This window comes from Colletotrichum navitas, assembly GCF_030913465.1.
Source record: "Colletotrichum navitas strain CBS 125086 chromosome Unknown LY79scaffold_23, whole genome shotgun sequence".
Lineage (NCBI taxonomy): Eukaryota > Fungi > Ascomycota > Sordariomycetes > Glomerellales > Glomerellaceae > Colletotrichum > Colletotrichum navitas.
The window spans coordinates 445,400-461,278 of NW_026850569.1; the positions used below are offsets into that span (position 1 = coordinate 445,400).

The 15,879-nt window shown below is 56.6% G+C and overlaps 4 protein-coding genes across 4 annotated transcripts; 2 read left to right on the forward strand and 2 right to left on the reverse strand.

Annotated features, from left to right (window-relative positions):
- Window positions 1-843: 843 nt before the first annotated feature.
- Window positions 844-9,568, forward strand: LY79DRAFT_579095 (cell morphogenesis protein PAG1; the record flags this gene model as incomplete). The annotated part of the gene is made up of 3 exons (XM_060560001.1): window positions 844-847; window positions 1,637-9,378; window positions 9,506-9,568. 3 exons carry the CDS (start codon window positions 844-846, stop codon window positions 9,566-9,568), a joined length of 7,809 nt encoding a protein of 2,602 aa, XP_060415153.1.
- A 373-nt stretch (window positions 9,569-9,941) lies between these two features.
- On the reverse strand, window positions 9,942-10,739 carry LY79DRAFT_513833 (mitosis protein DIM1; the record flags this gene model as incomplete). The annotated part of the gene is made up of 5 exons (XM_060554533.1): window positions 9,942-9,967; window positions 10,069-10,168; window positions 10,265-10,353; window positions 10,459-10,594; window positions 10,659-10,739. 5 exons carry the CDS (start codon window positions 10,737-10,739, stop codon window positions 9,942-9,944), a joined length of 432 nt encoding a protein of 143 aa, XP_060415154.1.
- Window positions 10,740-11,165: 426 nt separating this feature from the next.
- Window positions 11,166-14,680, forward strand: LY79DRAFT_513682 (ribosome biogenesis protein Urb1; the record flags this gene model as incomplete). The annotated part of the gene is made up of 2 exons (XM_060554522.1): window positions 11,166-11,322; window positions 11,385-14,680. The coding sequence occupies 2 exons, from the start codon at window positions 11,166-11,168 to the stop codon at window positions 14,678-14,680; spliced, it is 3,453 nt and encodes a 1,150-aa protein (XP_060415155.1).
- A 177-nt stretch (window positions 14,681-14,857) lies between these two features.
- On the reverse strand, window positions 14,858-15,532 carry LY79DRAFT_173359 (uncharacterized protein). Its single transcript, XM_060551233.1, has one exon. It carries the CDS (start codon window positions 15,435-15,437, stop codon window positions 15,036-15,038), a length of 402 nt encoding a protein of 133 aa, XP_060415156.1. The 5' UTR covers window positions 15,438-15,532; the 3' UTR covers window positions 14,858-15,035.
- Window positions 15,533-15,879: the final 347 nt, after the last annotated feature.

Below are 15,879 nucleotides of genomic sequence, written 5' to 3' on the forward strand. Positions count from 1 at the left end.
ACCTACCTAGATACCTTAGGCATAAACCACATCAAGGTACCTTGCTAAGAGATTCAACGTGTAAGGTACATCTAAACCACCTAACGAAGGGCACACACCCCAGTGATATAGCTCATGCTTCTTTTGCACCCCTGGTCCAATGTTCCAACGGCCAATGGCGACCACCTTCGTGCCCATCTCGCAGCCCCGGCACCGTTCCAGAGAACCAGAGCAGCCCGCAGAATTACCACATAGTCCAGCCATTGGCATTATTATACTCTTACTTATTGTATTAATCTTGCTTGCTTGCTTGCTTGGTTATCGACGGGTTTTGCTGGTTAGCTTTTGCGGTACTGGGTGGCCAACGACCAGGGGAGAGAGAGAGAGAGAGAGAGAGAGAGAGAGGGAGGCTGGTGCTTTGCTCCGGCCGACTTGACTGATTGATTGATGGATGGATGGATGGATGGATGGATGGATGGACGGACCGTAATTCTGGAGTTGGGTGCTTTTATTGATCAAGGCGAATCCATTGATTCGAGTGCTTTTCTTACTTGCCTGCCTTTGCCCTCTTGCTTACTTGCTTTCTCTTGGTCCCCTTTTCTCCCATCTTCATCATTGAGCTAAACTAAACTCTCTCCCACCAACCATCAACACCACCACAAAATACGGCCCAATCCCGAATCCGATCCTCCATCTTCTAAGCTCTCCCGCCGCCGAGCCGCCGCCGCCGCTGCTTATTCCCCTCCAACTCGATCTCCTCCCATCCTCCTCGGATTGATTGCTCGTGGCAGCCACCACCGAAGGTGCAGACAATCACCCGAATGCCGTAAGGATCCGGAACATGGGACTCGATCCGACGCAACAATGGGTGAGTGTCAGTTTGCGGTTTCGCATAGGCTTTGCGGCACATGTCCAGACAGACACACACTGGACGGACGGGATGAGATGCCTTTCCTCCGTCTGGACTTCCTGCCCCCCTTCCCTGCCTTGCCGTCTGCGCGCGCGCACCTGACGTACGACGGGATGCCGCACATATGCTGATGCGCTCGCTGCCCTCGTCTCTTCCTATCTATTCGTCGCGACTCGTCCCGTCTCTCCCTGGCCTGCCGTAGTTATGGCCTGGTCTCCCGCCTCGCCTCGTCCGACGCCTGCTAGCCTGAAGTTTGCTACACCACCATTGCTATTCCTACCACCACCACCTTACCTTATCTGCCTCCACGCGCGCGCTACCGCATTATACTACACTCATAAACAAACCCACAGACACAAGGCCCTTGCCGTTTCGCTCTGCCCCAGGCCCGACTTGTTGCACCGCTCCAGCTCCAGCTCCGGTTTCCGTTGATCGTTGCTGTGCCGTGCTCCGTCGCTCTCTTTACTCGTCGGCCCTGGGCTTAGCGTCGCGCCCTGCCACTCTTGTGCCCCCCCCCTCCCTCTTCCCTTGCCCCCCTTCTCCCATCTTGCCTATTTCTCGTCTTCGTCGCAACTTTTCTCCCGGCCTGGTCTTGCGCTGGTGTGTGCCAGATCATATATCTGTGCACCTTCAAAACGCCTTACGCATCCAATCCTCCACCCCGTCTCCGTTCCTTTGCCCTGCCTGCCGTTTCACAAGAGAGGGGAAATCCTATAACTGACCATAAGACGTCGTCTCGTTTGCCAGCTCCGTCCCAGACGACGCTGCCTGATCTTTTGCAGGACCCGCTAAAGTTCTCCCCGCGATCCGTCACCACCCTCGACGAAGAAGACGAGGAGGACATCGAATGGAACCGAACCCTGAGGCCCGCCGCCCTCGAACCCCATCCCTACCCTCCGCTGCCTCGCTCTGTCGCCCACTCGCGCGAATCCTCCATTGAAAAGCTCTCGAGCCCGTTGCCACCCCTTTCCGGCTCGAGCCTCACTTCGCCGCGACCACACAACCACGCCCACTCTCGCTCTGGCCTTGGCGGTATAGCCGAGCGAGTTGCCGACCCCAAGAGCGCGTCCTACGGCCACCACCGCCAGACCTCTATAGTCCACGGCATACAACACTCTAGAAATGGAAGCCACGCCAGCACTTCTTCAAGCCCCCTTAGCCCGCAGATAATCGCTGCTGCTGGCGCGAGCCTCACCACCATCACTGCCAACGACCGCCCCGATATGCATGCCGTTGGCCGCATGGAGCCGGACGCGCCCCCAGGGCCGCGCTCCGGCACCGCCTTGTCCGGCACCACTGTTAACTCGGGTCATCAGGTGCCCGAGAGGACCGCTTCCGCCACAGACTTCACCAATTCGTCCCTCTCCCAAACCCAGAGAAAGCTGGAGCGAATGCATAGCAAGTCGAGGCGCGAACACACGCACCACCACTCTCATTCTTCCAAACACCACAGAGATGAGCAAAAGACAGTTGGGGAGTACGCCCTGCATGTGCTCTTCACTTCCGTAAGTTTTGCTTGTGCTGCAATTCTCTTGGCGCCGAAGTCGCTGACAATCATGGCACAGTTTATTGCCCAAGCCGAGGAGAAGCTCAATGACTGCATCACAGTGCCGTTTGAACCCGAGCCTCAAGTCGAGCAAATATGCGGCCCGGGAGTCGATCCATCCTTCGACCAGATCATCACTGCCTTGGGCCACATTGCCCGCCCACGCCCGAAGCCCCTAATAGATTCCATGATGCTATGGAGGAAAAGCAAGAGCGATGCAGCCAACGAGGCCCGAAGCCAGTTGCAACAGTCGAAAGGCGCCGCGTCCGGCCCCCTCCAGCGAAGAAACACCGAACCCGTTCAACCCGTACCCGGCGTCATGGACAATGGTTTGGCGAGTCCGCAGACGTCACTCGCTGCCAAGCAAGAATTTGTAGCCCACGCGGAACGCCGCTCGACAGTCTCAATCTATATATTGTGCCGTGTTTTGCTGGAGGTCATCAGCCAGACCAGTCTTCCCTTTTTGACGTTGGAGATGGAAGAAAAGCTCGAGGGCATAATCTTCGGTCAACTGAAGATCGCCGACACCGACCAGCTCATGGTCAGCCCGCTGAAGCTCGCAAACTGGAACCTGTTCTCTCAGCTTCTCGGAGCGATGAGCGAGATCAACTTCAGGGGCGTCACTGACAGATTTCTCGGCGACCTGGAGCGCTCTCTCCAGGAGCTGGTCGCTAAAAGCCCGACCTCCCCAGCAGGCCGGGACGCGGAAGGCAAGATTGAACTGGTTCTCGGGGGCATGAAGCACCTCAAGGTCAACATGTCACACCCGGAAGCTTGGGAGCAGTCGTGCGACTTCATGGTGGCGGTCGGGCGCCTCTTCCATCGATCCCATGGTCAGCGTGTCAAGACAGCCTTTTGCCAGGTGCTCGAGACGCTTTTGCTCACCGTCGCTGCCCAGGCGACGTACCAAGACTTGGCTCATCCGAAGTGGATTGAAGTCCTTGGGTCAATTGGTCCCCGGCTTGCGCAGATGTTCATCAAGCCCCGGCACTGGGGCTTCGCTTTCCCTCTGACGGCTACGCTGCTCTGCGTATCACCCCCGGATACCTTTGGGTCCCAATGGCTCCAGTTAGTTCTTCCGCTGCAGCCGAAGCTCAAAGACCGCTTCACACGACCGCTGTGTCTCCAGGTGATTGCGCGGCTCTTGTGGACATACCTATACCGAACGAACGATACACTGCCCAATACTACAAGAAAGCTGGACGAAGTGATGAAGTTGGTTTTGCCGCCAACGAAGCGTAGCCTTATTGCATCCGACTCGGCCGTTGCCGAACCCATCATCCAGATCATTAGAATCATCGGGTACAAGCACCCCGAGTACTGCTTTAAGCATGTCATCTTCCCCCTGATCAATGCCGAGCTGTTCGTTTCCAACAAGGATCTGAGGGTCGAACAGCTCGATCCGGATCGGATGGTGATTGGAATCAGAGCCTTCCTGGCCATCATGCTGGACCTTGAGAAGGGGGACGAAGGCCGGCCCCCTTTTCCGGGTTCGTTTCCGCCGCCGCTTACAATCGAACGTGAACGCACGCCGCCGTCCCCGATGATGGTCTCGCCTCACAATGGTTCGCCCATGGCTTTTACCGGAGTATCGGGAGAGGGCGAGCAGCTCTCTCGCCCCGTGCGCACATCCGCTCTGAATGACGTGGTCAAGGAGTACTATCACAAGTTCTGCGAAATCCTTGGAAAGATCACCATCATCTGCGACAACACGTTTGGAGGCCAGGCTGTGCTGGACGAGAAGTTCAGTAGTCCTGGCCCCAAGACCCCAATCGCAGACACTTTCAACTTTGCACGGCGGGATGACCAGCCTCCCGCCGACCACAAACAGGCGTTTTACGAGCTTTTGCATGTTGCTGTTCAAGCGTTGCCCCGTTGCCTCTCTGCCGATATACCCTTCAACTCGTTGATTAACCTACTTTGCACGGGCACCGCTCACGTGCAATATAACATCGCCTATTCGTCGGCACAATCACTTAAAGCTATAGCCCGACAAGCCCATGCGCAGCAAGTCACCATGGGCTTTGCTCGCTTCATTTTCAACTTTGACGACCGATACTCGACAATGTCCGACGGCGGAATGCTAGGCCCGGGTCACATCGAAAGCACGCTTCGTCTGTACGTCGAGTTGCTGCAAATATGGATTGAAGAGATCAGACGAAAGACTCGCGATGCTTCTCTTGACCAACTCGAGGCAAGCGACAAGCGCGGCGCAAAGCTCGATCTGTCGGGTATCTGGGCCGAAGTCGACCAGGCAGAAGCCCACGGCCTGTTCTTCTTGTGTTCTCAGTCTAGGAGAGTGCGGTACTTTGCCATCACCGTCCTCCGACTCATCACCGACTTCGACAGAGCGCTCCAGAACCAAGACAGGGAGACTTTAAGAGTCATCGACATCCTAGAGAACGATTCGATGCAGGTGATGAACTTCAAGGACGAGGGTCTTTCCGTCGCGGAGAGAAGCAGACTCCAGAGGGGGATGCAAAACAGCAATAATCGGGGCGCTCTTGTAGAGCTGTGTACTAGTGACGTGTCATACGACACGACGCTGTGGTTCAAGCTCTTCCCTAATCTTATCCGCATCGCGTACGAAAAGTGCCCTTTCACAGTCACCATTGGCCGTGACTTAATATGCAACCGGATTCTGCAGATGTACAAGGCCATCGTGCTCTTGTCGGAACCTTCCAGGGGGCTGTACTACGGATCAGATCCCGGGAGCGCCCGCGTCGCTGGTAGAACACCAACGACACAGCCGGAGATCCTTGTGGAACAGTGGAAGCTCTACCTGATATTCGCCTGTACGACTCTGGCCGACCCAGGGAGCGTCGTCCCCGCCAATCCTCAAGGCACACAGCATAGCCGAAGGACATCCAAGCCGGCCTCAGCGGACAAAATCGTCTCAGCTAGAGTCCTGTTCAAGTACCTGATCCCGCTCCTGTCCGTCTCCTCGGCATCCGTCAGGGACGCAGTCGTCTCGGCTATGGGATCGATCAACATACACATATACCGCACTTTACTGGAGGAGCTGGCAGGCCAGGTTTCGCGTTGCAACGACGAGGCCCGCGCTCGCATCCACCAACGCACCAACAGCAGCCCAAGACGCAACCGCAAGATGGATCTCCTCAGAACCGAAATCACACACGTATACAAGCTCACCTGCCACTTCCTCAAGGAGGAGGAAGTTTACAATGACGAGTGGGTTCTGACTAACCTCGTCACCTTTACCCGGGACCTCAAGCTCTTCCTGATGGATGGAGAAGTACAGATGGACTGGGAGTTCCAGAAGCTTAGGCGGCACTACTGCGGCCTGACGGAGGAGCTCTTCGAGGGAATCAACAGGACGAAGGACCCTTCCCGGTGGATGACTTTTGAATCCCGCAAGTCCGCCTTCTCTTTGATGGAAGACTGGTGCGGGTTTTCGCCCAACCAAACCCAGATCCGCGTCCGGGAGGATACCATGCGGCAGTCTCTTATCGACCAGCAGTCCCTCGGAGAGAGAGGCACAGTTACTGCAGCCATGGAGATCGAGAAGCGAAACCTCCGCACAGCTGCCCTCAGTGCCATGGCTGCCCTTTGCGGTGGGCCGATGAGCATAACCACTGAGAGTGGCGCAACGCTCCAGTTCGATATCCGAAGAATGCTCGCTTGGATCGAGGCCATCTTCAATTCTGGCAGCGACCGTATGAACGTAATCGGTCGTCGGGCTCTGAAGAACCTGATTATCCACAACCAAGAGCTGCCGTACCTGCTAGAGCACTGCATCGCTCGTTGCTACCTGTCTGACGTTTCAAAGGTTCAAGAGAGCTACTTTGCTGTCGTGACTCAAGTGTTACTGGAGCATCTCGACTACTCGTGCCAGTTCTGGAAGCTGCTTGGGCTCTGCCTCTTCACGCTCGGTAACGATGAGAGCGAGATACGATCCAAGTCGGCCCGGTTGATGAGGTCGCTCGAAGAGAGGCAGCAGCCAGGCCGAACCTCCAAGATCCAGGACTACGACATTAGTATTTCCGACAAAACGAAGGCGGTGTATAAGCTGGCCCAGTTCGAGATCTCGAAACGACTTGCAAAACAGCATACCGAGCTGGCATTCCACATCTTCTCCGAGTTTACCCTCTACTTCAAAGATCTTCAGCCTGCCTCACAACGCAACGTCGTAGCTGTCATACTGCCCTGGATCCAGTCAATTGAGCTCAAGGTTGACCCGAATGGCGGCCCCACTTCACAGTCCTACGTTCTCTTAGCCAACTTGCTAGAGATCACCATCAAATCGAGTGGCGCACTGCACAACGAGGTTCAGGCGCTGTGGCAAGCCCTCGCCACTGGTCCTTATCCGGGGAATGTTCGATTGATTCTCGACTTCATCATTTCTCTGTGCCTTGAGCGGCGCGAGCAAAACTTTGTCGAGTACGCCAAGCAGATTGTCGTTTTCCTCTCCAGCACCTCTAGTACGCCAGGCATGAAGGTTGTGGAGTTTCTCCTCATGCAGATTACCCCCAAGGCAATGGTTCCGAACGAGAAGAAGGATGCTATGCCGCCGCCGCCAGACATTGGCCTCCTGCCTTACTGCGCAGACCTGGGAGAGGCACTCCCTGTGGGTACGAAGCAAGCTGGGTTCTCTCTAGGACAGCTCTCGTTGATCCTGCTGGTCGATCTCATGGTGTCTCCTGTGCATCTAACCCCTGAGAACGTACCGGTTCTTCTTCAGGTGGTGACGGTACTTTGGGATCATTACACTCCTCTCGTCCAAGAGCAAGCTAGGGAGATGCTGGTCCATCTCATCCATGAGCTTGTTATTTCTCGCCTGGATGATCAGACGGAGCCGACGGCTAGAGCATCGATTGAGGATCTCATCGATTTGATTCGTCGTCACGATCGCTCAGTCGTCTGGGGCTACGAGGACAGCAACGGCAAGGCCGATGATCACGACAATAAGGTGCCCCCAAGCATGGAATTTTTGACCGCAGAGGTAGTCAAGACGTTTGAGATGACCTACCCAGGTATCAAGGACCAGTGGGGCAGGCTGTCGCTGACGTGGGCAACTTCATGTCCCGTCCGACATCTCGCCTGCCGCTCGTTCCAGATCTTCCGATGTATCCTCACCTCCTTGGATCAGTTCATGTTGGGAGATATGCTCGCACGCCTGTCAAACACAATCGCCGACGAGGATACTGAGATCCAGACGTTTGCAATGGAGATCCTTACCACACTCAAGACGCTTATCCTGAAGCTCGATGCCGACAAGCTACTCACGTTCCCCCAGCTCTTCTGGACAACATGCGCCTGCTTGGAGTCTATCAACGAGCGCGAGTTCCTCGAGGCTGTGGAGATGCTCAACGAGTTTCTGACGAAGATCGACTTCCGGTCACTCAACGTCCGCAGGCTTCTGCTCGACGGCCAGCCCTCGAGATGGGACGGTCAGTTTGAGGGCCTTCAGTCTCTGCTGTACAAGGGAATGCGATCGTCTGTGTGTATGGAGGCCACTCTCAGCACACTCGACAAGCTCGTCCAACTGCCTAGCGACGGCCTCATCGGTGACGATAGCCGGCTGTTCTTTGCCATCTTGGCCAACTTCCCCCGCTTCCTCCACGAGATGGAGCAGGACGAGCCTAGCGAGCAAGCCTTGCAATCCGCTAGCATTCTGGGCGACGTCTGCGAGGTCCAGGGGTACCGCAACATTGCCGAACTCCTTCGGGAATACGTCACGTTCAAGTACCAGGGTAACAGCAGGGAGTTCCAAAGCCGTCTCTTCGCCGCGTTGAAGGATCACTTCCTCCCCAAGCTGGATTTCAAGATGATCATCTTTTTGATGGGCCTGCTTACGAACGCCACCGCGTGGGTGAAGCTCAAGACCATGAGAATCCTCAGCATTGTTATACCCGAGATTGACATGCGGAGGCCCGAGCTGGCCGGCCACGGTTCCGATCTCATCTCTCCGCTTCTACGTTTGCTGCAGACCGAGTTCTGCATGGAGGCATTGGAGGTGTTGGACAACATTATGACGATGTCGGGCAGCGCCATGGACAAGCAGCACCTGAGGATGAGCATGACGCGTTCCACGTCCAAGACGATTCGAAAAGAGTACGAGCGGACACAGAGTCTGTTCGGCATCCCGGAAGCGACCGGATGGGCCATTCCGATTCCGGCCAAGAAGACGGACTCCACGCGTGCAAACATCCACGCCGCATTCTACATGTGCCAGACCGCTGAAGGAATCCTCACGGAGGCGACCCCGACTCCCGACGTCGAATTCCATAACGACGACTTCCCGTACAGCTACTTCCAGATGCCTGACAGGACCGAGACGATGATGTCCGATGAGGGCCGCGCAGACGGACACCTCAGCGACCTCGTGACCAAGCTGGACAGCCTTGACGACTTCTTCGACGATCTCGGAACGAGCCCACCCAGCGACGGCCGCTCATCGAAGACCATCACTGAGTTCTCACCGGACAGCTTCGAGTCCGGAGCGCAGTTGTATGATGAGCAAATCCTGCCAATCCTGCATCAGGCTTCGAACAACAGCACATTCCAGAATGGGTTTACTGACAGGCCACCAGCTACGGCCAGGGACGCGGGCTCCAACACGATGAACCCTGGAGCTTTTAGCGCGTCGTCGTCGTTGTCGGCCACCGGCGGAATGGGGGGCGGCTCACGGCCGGGTCTCCACTACAGGTCCATCACGTCCCCGTCAGCGCCTGCGTCGTATCAGCCGCACATTAGCGAGTTTGCGTCGGACGACGAGTTCCCCGAGGACGTCTTCTCGGACGCCGACGACGAGCGACCGAACACGGGTAACGGCGAGGGCTCCTTTTCCCTGGAGAGTATGATCAAACCACTCGCACAGAGCACGAGATCGCGGATGCGTCGCTTGACGGGGGGCAGATCGCGCGACAGTGATCGACAACAGGAGCTGTTCCGTGCTGAGCGGGCGGCCGCTGCGCATCAGGTACCCAAGGTGCCGACCAATTTCCTAACCAAGATGCCGTCTCAAGGGGAGATGCTTTGAAGGGGAATGCGGCATGCACGGGACGGGCTCAATCACCTAAAACCTACATAATTTACATGCAATGCAGGGCTACTCGCCTAGCCCGACGGTCGAAGAGAAGGTGGGCGCATTATTTCACAGCTCGGGCTGAGAGCAGTGACCACAACCGTCATGTTCGATACGGGGAGAGTGCGAAACATAAGCTACTTCCGTAGCGTCAAATCACGACGGATGATAGAGGGAGAATACAAGGGGAAGTGGGGGCGTACCTAACCTAATGATGAAAAGAATTCAATCAAGATATCACGATTCTTGGGATCACGATAATTAGCGTCTTCCGAGTTTAAACTTGATAAGTGTTTTTGATTGTGTGAGACCAACCCTATGTCTTTCCCGGGGACTCCTGCTATCCTTATGTCTTGTATAAACTGCACGGATGACAAGATGAGCGGACGTGTTATGCGATGACGTGACTTCGGCCGTGGCCGGTGCTGTATCTATCCATCGCCGTGTTCAAGGTGTGACTAGTATCGGTGCCTGGTTGAGTAGTCTAGAGACGGGTGTTAGTAAAGAAGCGAATAAGTCATGTTTAACAACGGTTGCGCGCGTATGGAGGAAGAAGAACTCCAGGGGGGGAGGTTGATTCCTTACCCTTCGGACTGACGACCAAACCGCGACCCTTCTTGGCTCCGCGGTAAACCGTCTCGATGATGTCTATAAGCTCCTGTTTGTCTTCGAGGACCCAGTTGAGCTACCCGACAGAGTCAGAAAAGTCGCCAAACGAAGCTTTTTTTTTATTTTATTTTTTGGAGGGGAGGGGCGGGGGTAAAAAGGACCCGCGGCGTACCTTGTTATTGTTACCCGTTCCAAAGTCGACCATCATGTGCTTGTTGCGGAAGAAGAACATGATTGTGCAGGGGTCATAGAGTTCGTACACTGACGTGGGAAAGGTCTGTCAGCAGCCCGCTTCAGCTCTTATAGCACTTTGGCTATAAAAGGAGTGGCGAGTGATCGTTTGGGGGGAGGGGAGGAGAGACGTACTCTGGTTGAAGTCGGGGACCAGGTCGATGTCGCAAACGTAGATGACGGCGAAGTTCTTGACGCGCTCGGAGATGCGGTAGAGGACCTCATCCTGCTGCATGCATTGCGGGTCGGCATCGCGCCCAAACCTGATGACCTTTGTGTTTCTACTATTAGATGCTTGGTGTCGTCCTACAGGGTTGAGCCGGACTGCGACTTACAACAAGGCGCTCCTCCTCGGAGAGGATCGCTTGGTCGACGTGCCAGCCACTGTTAAGATGCGGGATGACGATGGAACCCATGGTGAATGATGGCTGTCTCGATTCACAGTTCGGTTGGGCTTGGTGGAGGTGTTTTTGCAGAGGTCTCGCAGGATCGTGAGGTCTGGTGTGCTGGTGGTTTGGCAGATGGAGGGGATTGCGACAAGGCGGTTCTAGAAATCGGAGGCTTGGGTTTCCAGCGTTCGGTGAAATGTCATTGCGGGTCGTCCCCATGCTGGCAGCACCTCCAAATGCCCCTCCGATCCCCGCGCTAACCTCAGAACGGACTATGTCCGGAGCGGTGGAGGGCGGCAGAACTTTTTATTTCTTGACGGGGTCCACTGCCCGGATCTTGGGAGGAATTGGAAGAGCGAGTGAGAGAGGCAGCAGACGGGCATAGTCGTTGCTTGCACAACTCCGTTAAATCGTTCAATATCCCCTTCCCCACGAGATTTCACCGCCGAAAAGATGGTCAAACGTCCGTCTCGCGGACTCGAGGGCGCAGATGTCTCGCGCAAGAGGCAGAAGGTCGTGCATGAAGCTCCAACTTTCGAAGAGGTCAATCATTCGCGACACCTCCAGCAGCTCTTGACCTTTGACCAGGACCAAAAACGAGCGCGGCACGGTAGGACGCATTCTATGACTGGCATTGAACGCCCCGAAACTAATCCTTCCGCTTTCCCCCAGGCATCCAGTCCCTCAAGGTCTTCCTCGACGGCTTCAGCTCGGGCAATGGTGACAACAAGGACCGGTTCACCACTCTCCGGGAGTACCTCGACGCCGCCCGGCCGCGCGACACGAGCGACAACGCCGTCCACCTCGGTGACATAATGGAGACTTGGTCGTACGGCGCGCAGGTCAACAATGAGGCCATGATGTCCGCCGTGCCCGCCGTGCTGGCCCTGTTGCTGCAGGTCGCCTCGCAGACCCTCGAGCTGCTCCCGCATGCCCTAGACATCGCCCGCACTCTGCTGCAGGAGCGCCAGCTGAAGCTCATCGCGCGGTGTCTGTCGGCGCCCAAGGGCAGCGGGTACGTCATTTCGCCGACGCTGCGGCTGGTGCGCGAGCTCGTGATGCTCGACGGCGGGACGCTGGCAAGGCGGGTATTCCGCGCGCGGGACCACACGTTTGCGAGCTTCGCGCGCAACCTGGAGATTCGGCACCTCGGGGGCGCCGTCGACGGCGAGAAGAGCAGCAGCGTTGAGGACCCGTCAAGGCCGTCGGTGCGGACGAACGCCATCAAGCTGTTCCTGAGCTGTCTCAAGTTCCTGCCGGCCGAGGCCAAGAAGGAGATGCTGATGCTCAAGGAGGTGTTTTCGCACCTGACGTTTCTGCTGAAGGACGACCCGCCGTACCTGATTCTCGAGATGCTGGCCGCGTTGAAGAAGCACGTGCTCTTGGACGACAAGCTGCCCCGCGAGGTCAAGTTCCGGGCCTTCAACACAAAGACCCTGGACCGCTTGGCTGGGCTGTATGCGTACAGGCATGACGTTGAGGGGGACGACAAGCCTTCTGTCAGGGGGGCTGTTCACGAGTTTCTGCTTTACACCTGCACGACGCCTGGTGCCGGAGTTCTTTACTCTGGAACCGGCCTCTACCCGAAGGAGCTCGAGGATGAGGCGGCGCAGGACGTCAAGAGCCTGGACGACTACGGTCTGGAGCGCGTCGCGTGGATGGACAAGTACAAGGACGATATCGCCGTCGCCAACTTTGTGCTCTCAGAATTCATTCAAAAACTGCGGCCGTGGTCGAGTCTGAAACACAGCGAGCTCATCGTCGCCATCTTCCAGGCGGCGCCGGAGCTTGTTGCCAGCTACTTCTTGAACAACAAGTCCTTCACCTTCGAGCCGAAGCTGTCCATGACGTGGATTGGGTACGCCGCCTTCCTATTCAACACGGTAAATCTGCCGTTACCGCCTCATTACGGTCCAACGACAGGTTACCGCCGAGTTCCCCCGCCGACTTCGATCCTCCTCGACAACATTCTGCCGCTCCCGCTCAAGCAGCGAGACCTCGTCCGTTGTCTCTCCAACAAGTCGACCCTCATCTCCTTCTTCGCCATCCGCATCCTCGTCCTTGCCCTCCAGAAGCTCGAGGTCGCCCTGAAGATGCATCGCGAGGCGGCCGAGTCGTCGAAGTCGACCTGGGAAATGGCGGCGCGCAAGCTCGTCGACGAGTTCTACCAGAAGATGCCCGACATGAAGGAGGTGACCAAGTGCTACAAGGCCATGGCGGAGGAGAATGTCCTGCAGCGCGAGGCTGCCAGCAGACTGCTGCTCCTGTACTACGAGGCCATACCGCAGGTCGCGCTGCGGGCCAACTTTGACGTCTCACCATTCCTGGTCAAGTCGCTCACGCGCCTCGACAGCAGGGCCGAGGAGCCGCAGAACCAGGCCCTGGCTCTGATGGAGCTGGAGAACTTGATCGCCATCGCGGGGTACTCCCCGGGCATGAGGTGGTTCGCCAAGACGGAGGGCCTTGCGGCGTCGCCGTTCGTCGCACTGCTCAAGTTCTACGTCGAGAACGCGCAGGGGCGGTCGAAGCTGAAGGAGGTCCTCGAGTCTGTGACGGTGCAGCACCAGCTTGTGCTGCAACAGACCGGCCTCATTCCCCTGCTCCGCGCGGCTCAGGAGCTGAAAGGGGGCGGCAAGTCGCGGAACCTGGACCTCGTTTGGGAATACCTCGACAACTGCGCCGGGAGATGCGCGGCGTCGCCGCTTAAGTACGTCGACTTGATGCAGGAGAGCGTCACCGAGGGTCAGGAAGACAACTCGGCCAGCTTGATCCTGGCTACTATGGTTGAGCAGCTGCCGTTCGTCGCCGACAAAGCGACTGATAAGAAGGACCTGGAGCATCTTTCCAAGTTCTTGACGGTGCTTTTGAGTTGCGCCCAGACAAAAGGAGAGGCCCCGGCTGTGATTGGTGCCTTTGCCAAGAAGATGACGGAGATTCTGGCAGGTCGGGCGCCGGCGGTCGTCCCAAAAGCTCACGATGCTTTGCTCGGGGGCGAGGCGGGCGAGGACGCGGCTGCTGAAGTCAATGGCGCCGGGCCCCAACGACAAAAGCCGGCCATTGTGAACGGAGAGCTCGGTGACTCTTCACTAGAAGCGATCCTGGACGTGCCGTTCGGCCCCGACAAAGACAACTCGGCGCTCCTCAAGTGGAACTCCAAGAGCGTCGAGGACCTTGTCGACGAGGGCTACGCCGCGGCGCTCATCCGTCTCCTGTGGTCGGAACACGCCAACATCCGCCAGGAGGCCCTCACAAACATCATGAAAATGGCGGCCAAGTTCAAGGACTCAACCTATGAAGAGAAGGATCAGATCTGGCTCCTCCTCTCGGAGCTTGCCGAGTCGTCACGCGTGCTCGTCACCCGCGGTCCCGTTGCCTCGCCGCTTGTCTCCTTCGCCATCAGCGCCCTTGAAGTGCTCAAGAACCCGCTTCACTGCCTCTACCCCAAGGTCAACAGCTTCCTCACGCGCGGGCCCGTGTGGCAGCACGACAAGGTGCCGCTGGCGCACGACATCCTCCACGGTGCCCCGTCCGACGATGATAAGTACTATACCGAGGTGAGCTGGCTGCTAGCGTACCTGCTGGACGGCCTGCGCACGCCGGCGGACCTGGCCGTGTACCACCAGAAGAAGTGGTTCGAGAAGGTGTTTGCGCTCGCGGGCAACCCGTACATGCGGGCGAACCTGCGGACGAGGATCCTAAGGGTGCTCTGGCGAGCGACGTGCATCGAGGGCGGGAGCACGACGCTGGCGACGAGGTTCGGCATCGTGAGCTGGCTGGAGGCGCAGGAGGCCAGGTGCGACGGCAGCGGCGAGGCGTCGGCCGGGGACAAGGTGGGGCGGATCGACGCGGACAGCCGGGAGACGAGACGGCTGTATCGGGCGCTGAGAAGGAGGGTTTGGGAGACGTGTGACCAGGAGAGGGTCGGCGAGTGGAGCCGGAAGGGGATTCCTTCGGCCTTGGGAGCTTGAAGAGCAAAGTGAAGAAGGGGGCAAGACTACATGATGTACAAAGCCCCAAAGGGAAAAGGAAAATTTCGTTAGAGCACATCGTATGTCGAGGTCATGAAAACATGACGATTGCCTCTCGGCATTGGGGTGCGATGTGAGGTACAGCACAAATGTCTGCGGAACGTGCTCATTGGGTAGAGAGCATTAGTTATCTTTGCAAGACAGCGGATGGCAGAGGGGAAACTCCTGATTCATCGAGAAAGGGAGAGTATGGCCTTCTAATTCCGAGTGAATCAACCCACGCTTATTCGCGTCATCTCCGAGTACCTGGGTATCGACTCGACCGCGGGTATTGGTCCTAGTCCGTTGCGACTCTCTAAGGTCCCGAATGCGGTGTATGCAACAGCTCTGATGCAGGCTTCGGGAGCCACAGACTGTTTTCATAATATACACCAGAGATTATGCGAGAGGTGTGCCTACTACGTCTGTATACAAAGTGAAAAGCAACGAATGTTATGAGGTGCTGCGATCTGGCATAGTAAATGAAACGTGGCAGACTCGGCTGGAAGTCAACAAAGTGGATATGTAAAGGGATTGTTGAAAAGAAAGAATTAAGAAACGAAGGGTACAGCACTCGAAGGGGTCTGTTCACTTGAACAGAAAAGTGAAGAAACAACGACGTGGTTGGAACGGCGTGGTCTCTGTTGTTTTTATCGCTGTTAGGATTTGCTCTTTTGGGGTTTCCTAGCGAGTCGTTCCTCAATGTTCCAACATGCATCTGTAATACAACCAAGAAAGGGAATCATAACCACAAGGGAAGTGGGCAGCCAGCAGGACTGTTGGAAACGGCACAGAGTGTTGTTCCTTCTTCCAACTTTTCAGCGTGGACGAAACAAGCTGTTTTATGAGAATTCACCAACTACCTATCACCTTCGTAAGTAGGTGTGGTCAGTCTGCCAAGCCAGGTGCCTAGTCAAGCCAGCAGCAAGCAAGGGATAAGCGCCTGCGATTTAGGTCCGGGGCAGATAGAATAGAGACAGCGGTGGGTACCTCAAGCGCATTCAGTCTGCGTTGCCGTTCATGCCGTGACTGTGGATTGCAACTTGATGACGGTTCTGTTGTTACATGTTGCCGAGAGCACACTGGTTCAGGACCTCAGTTCCAAGCTCAAGTCGGCTCAGAGATTGATTGGCATACTGTACAAACACCTTCCCACACTA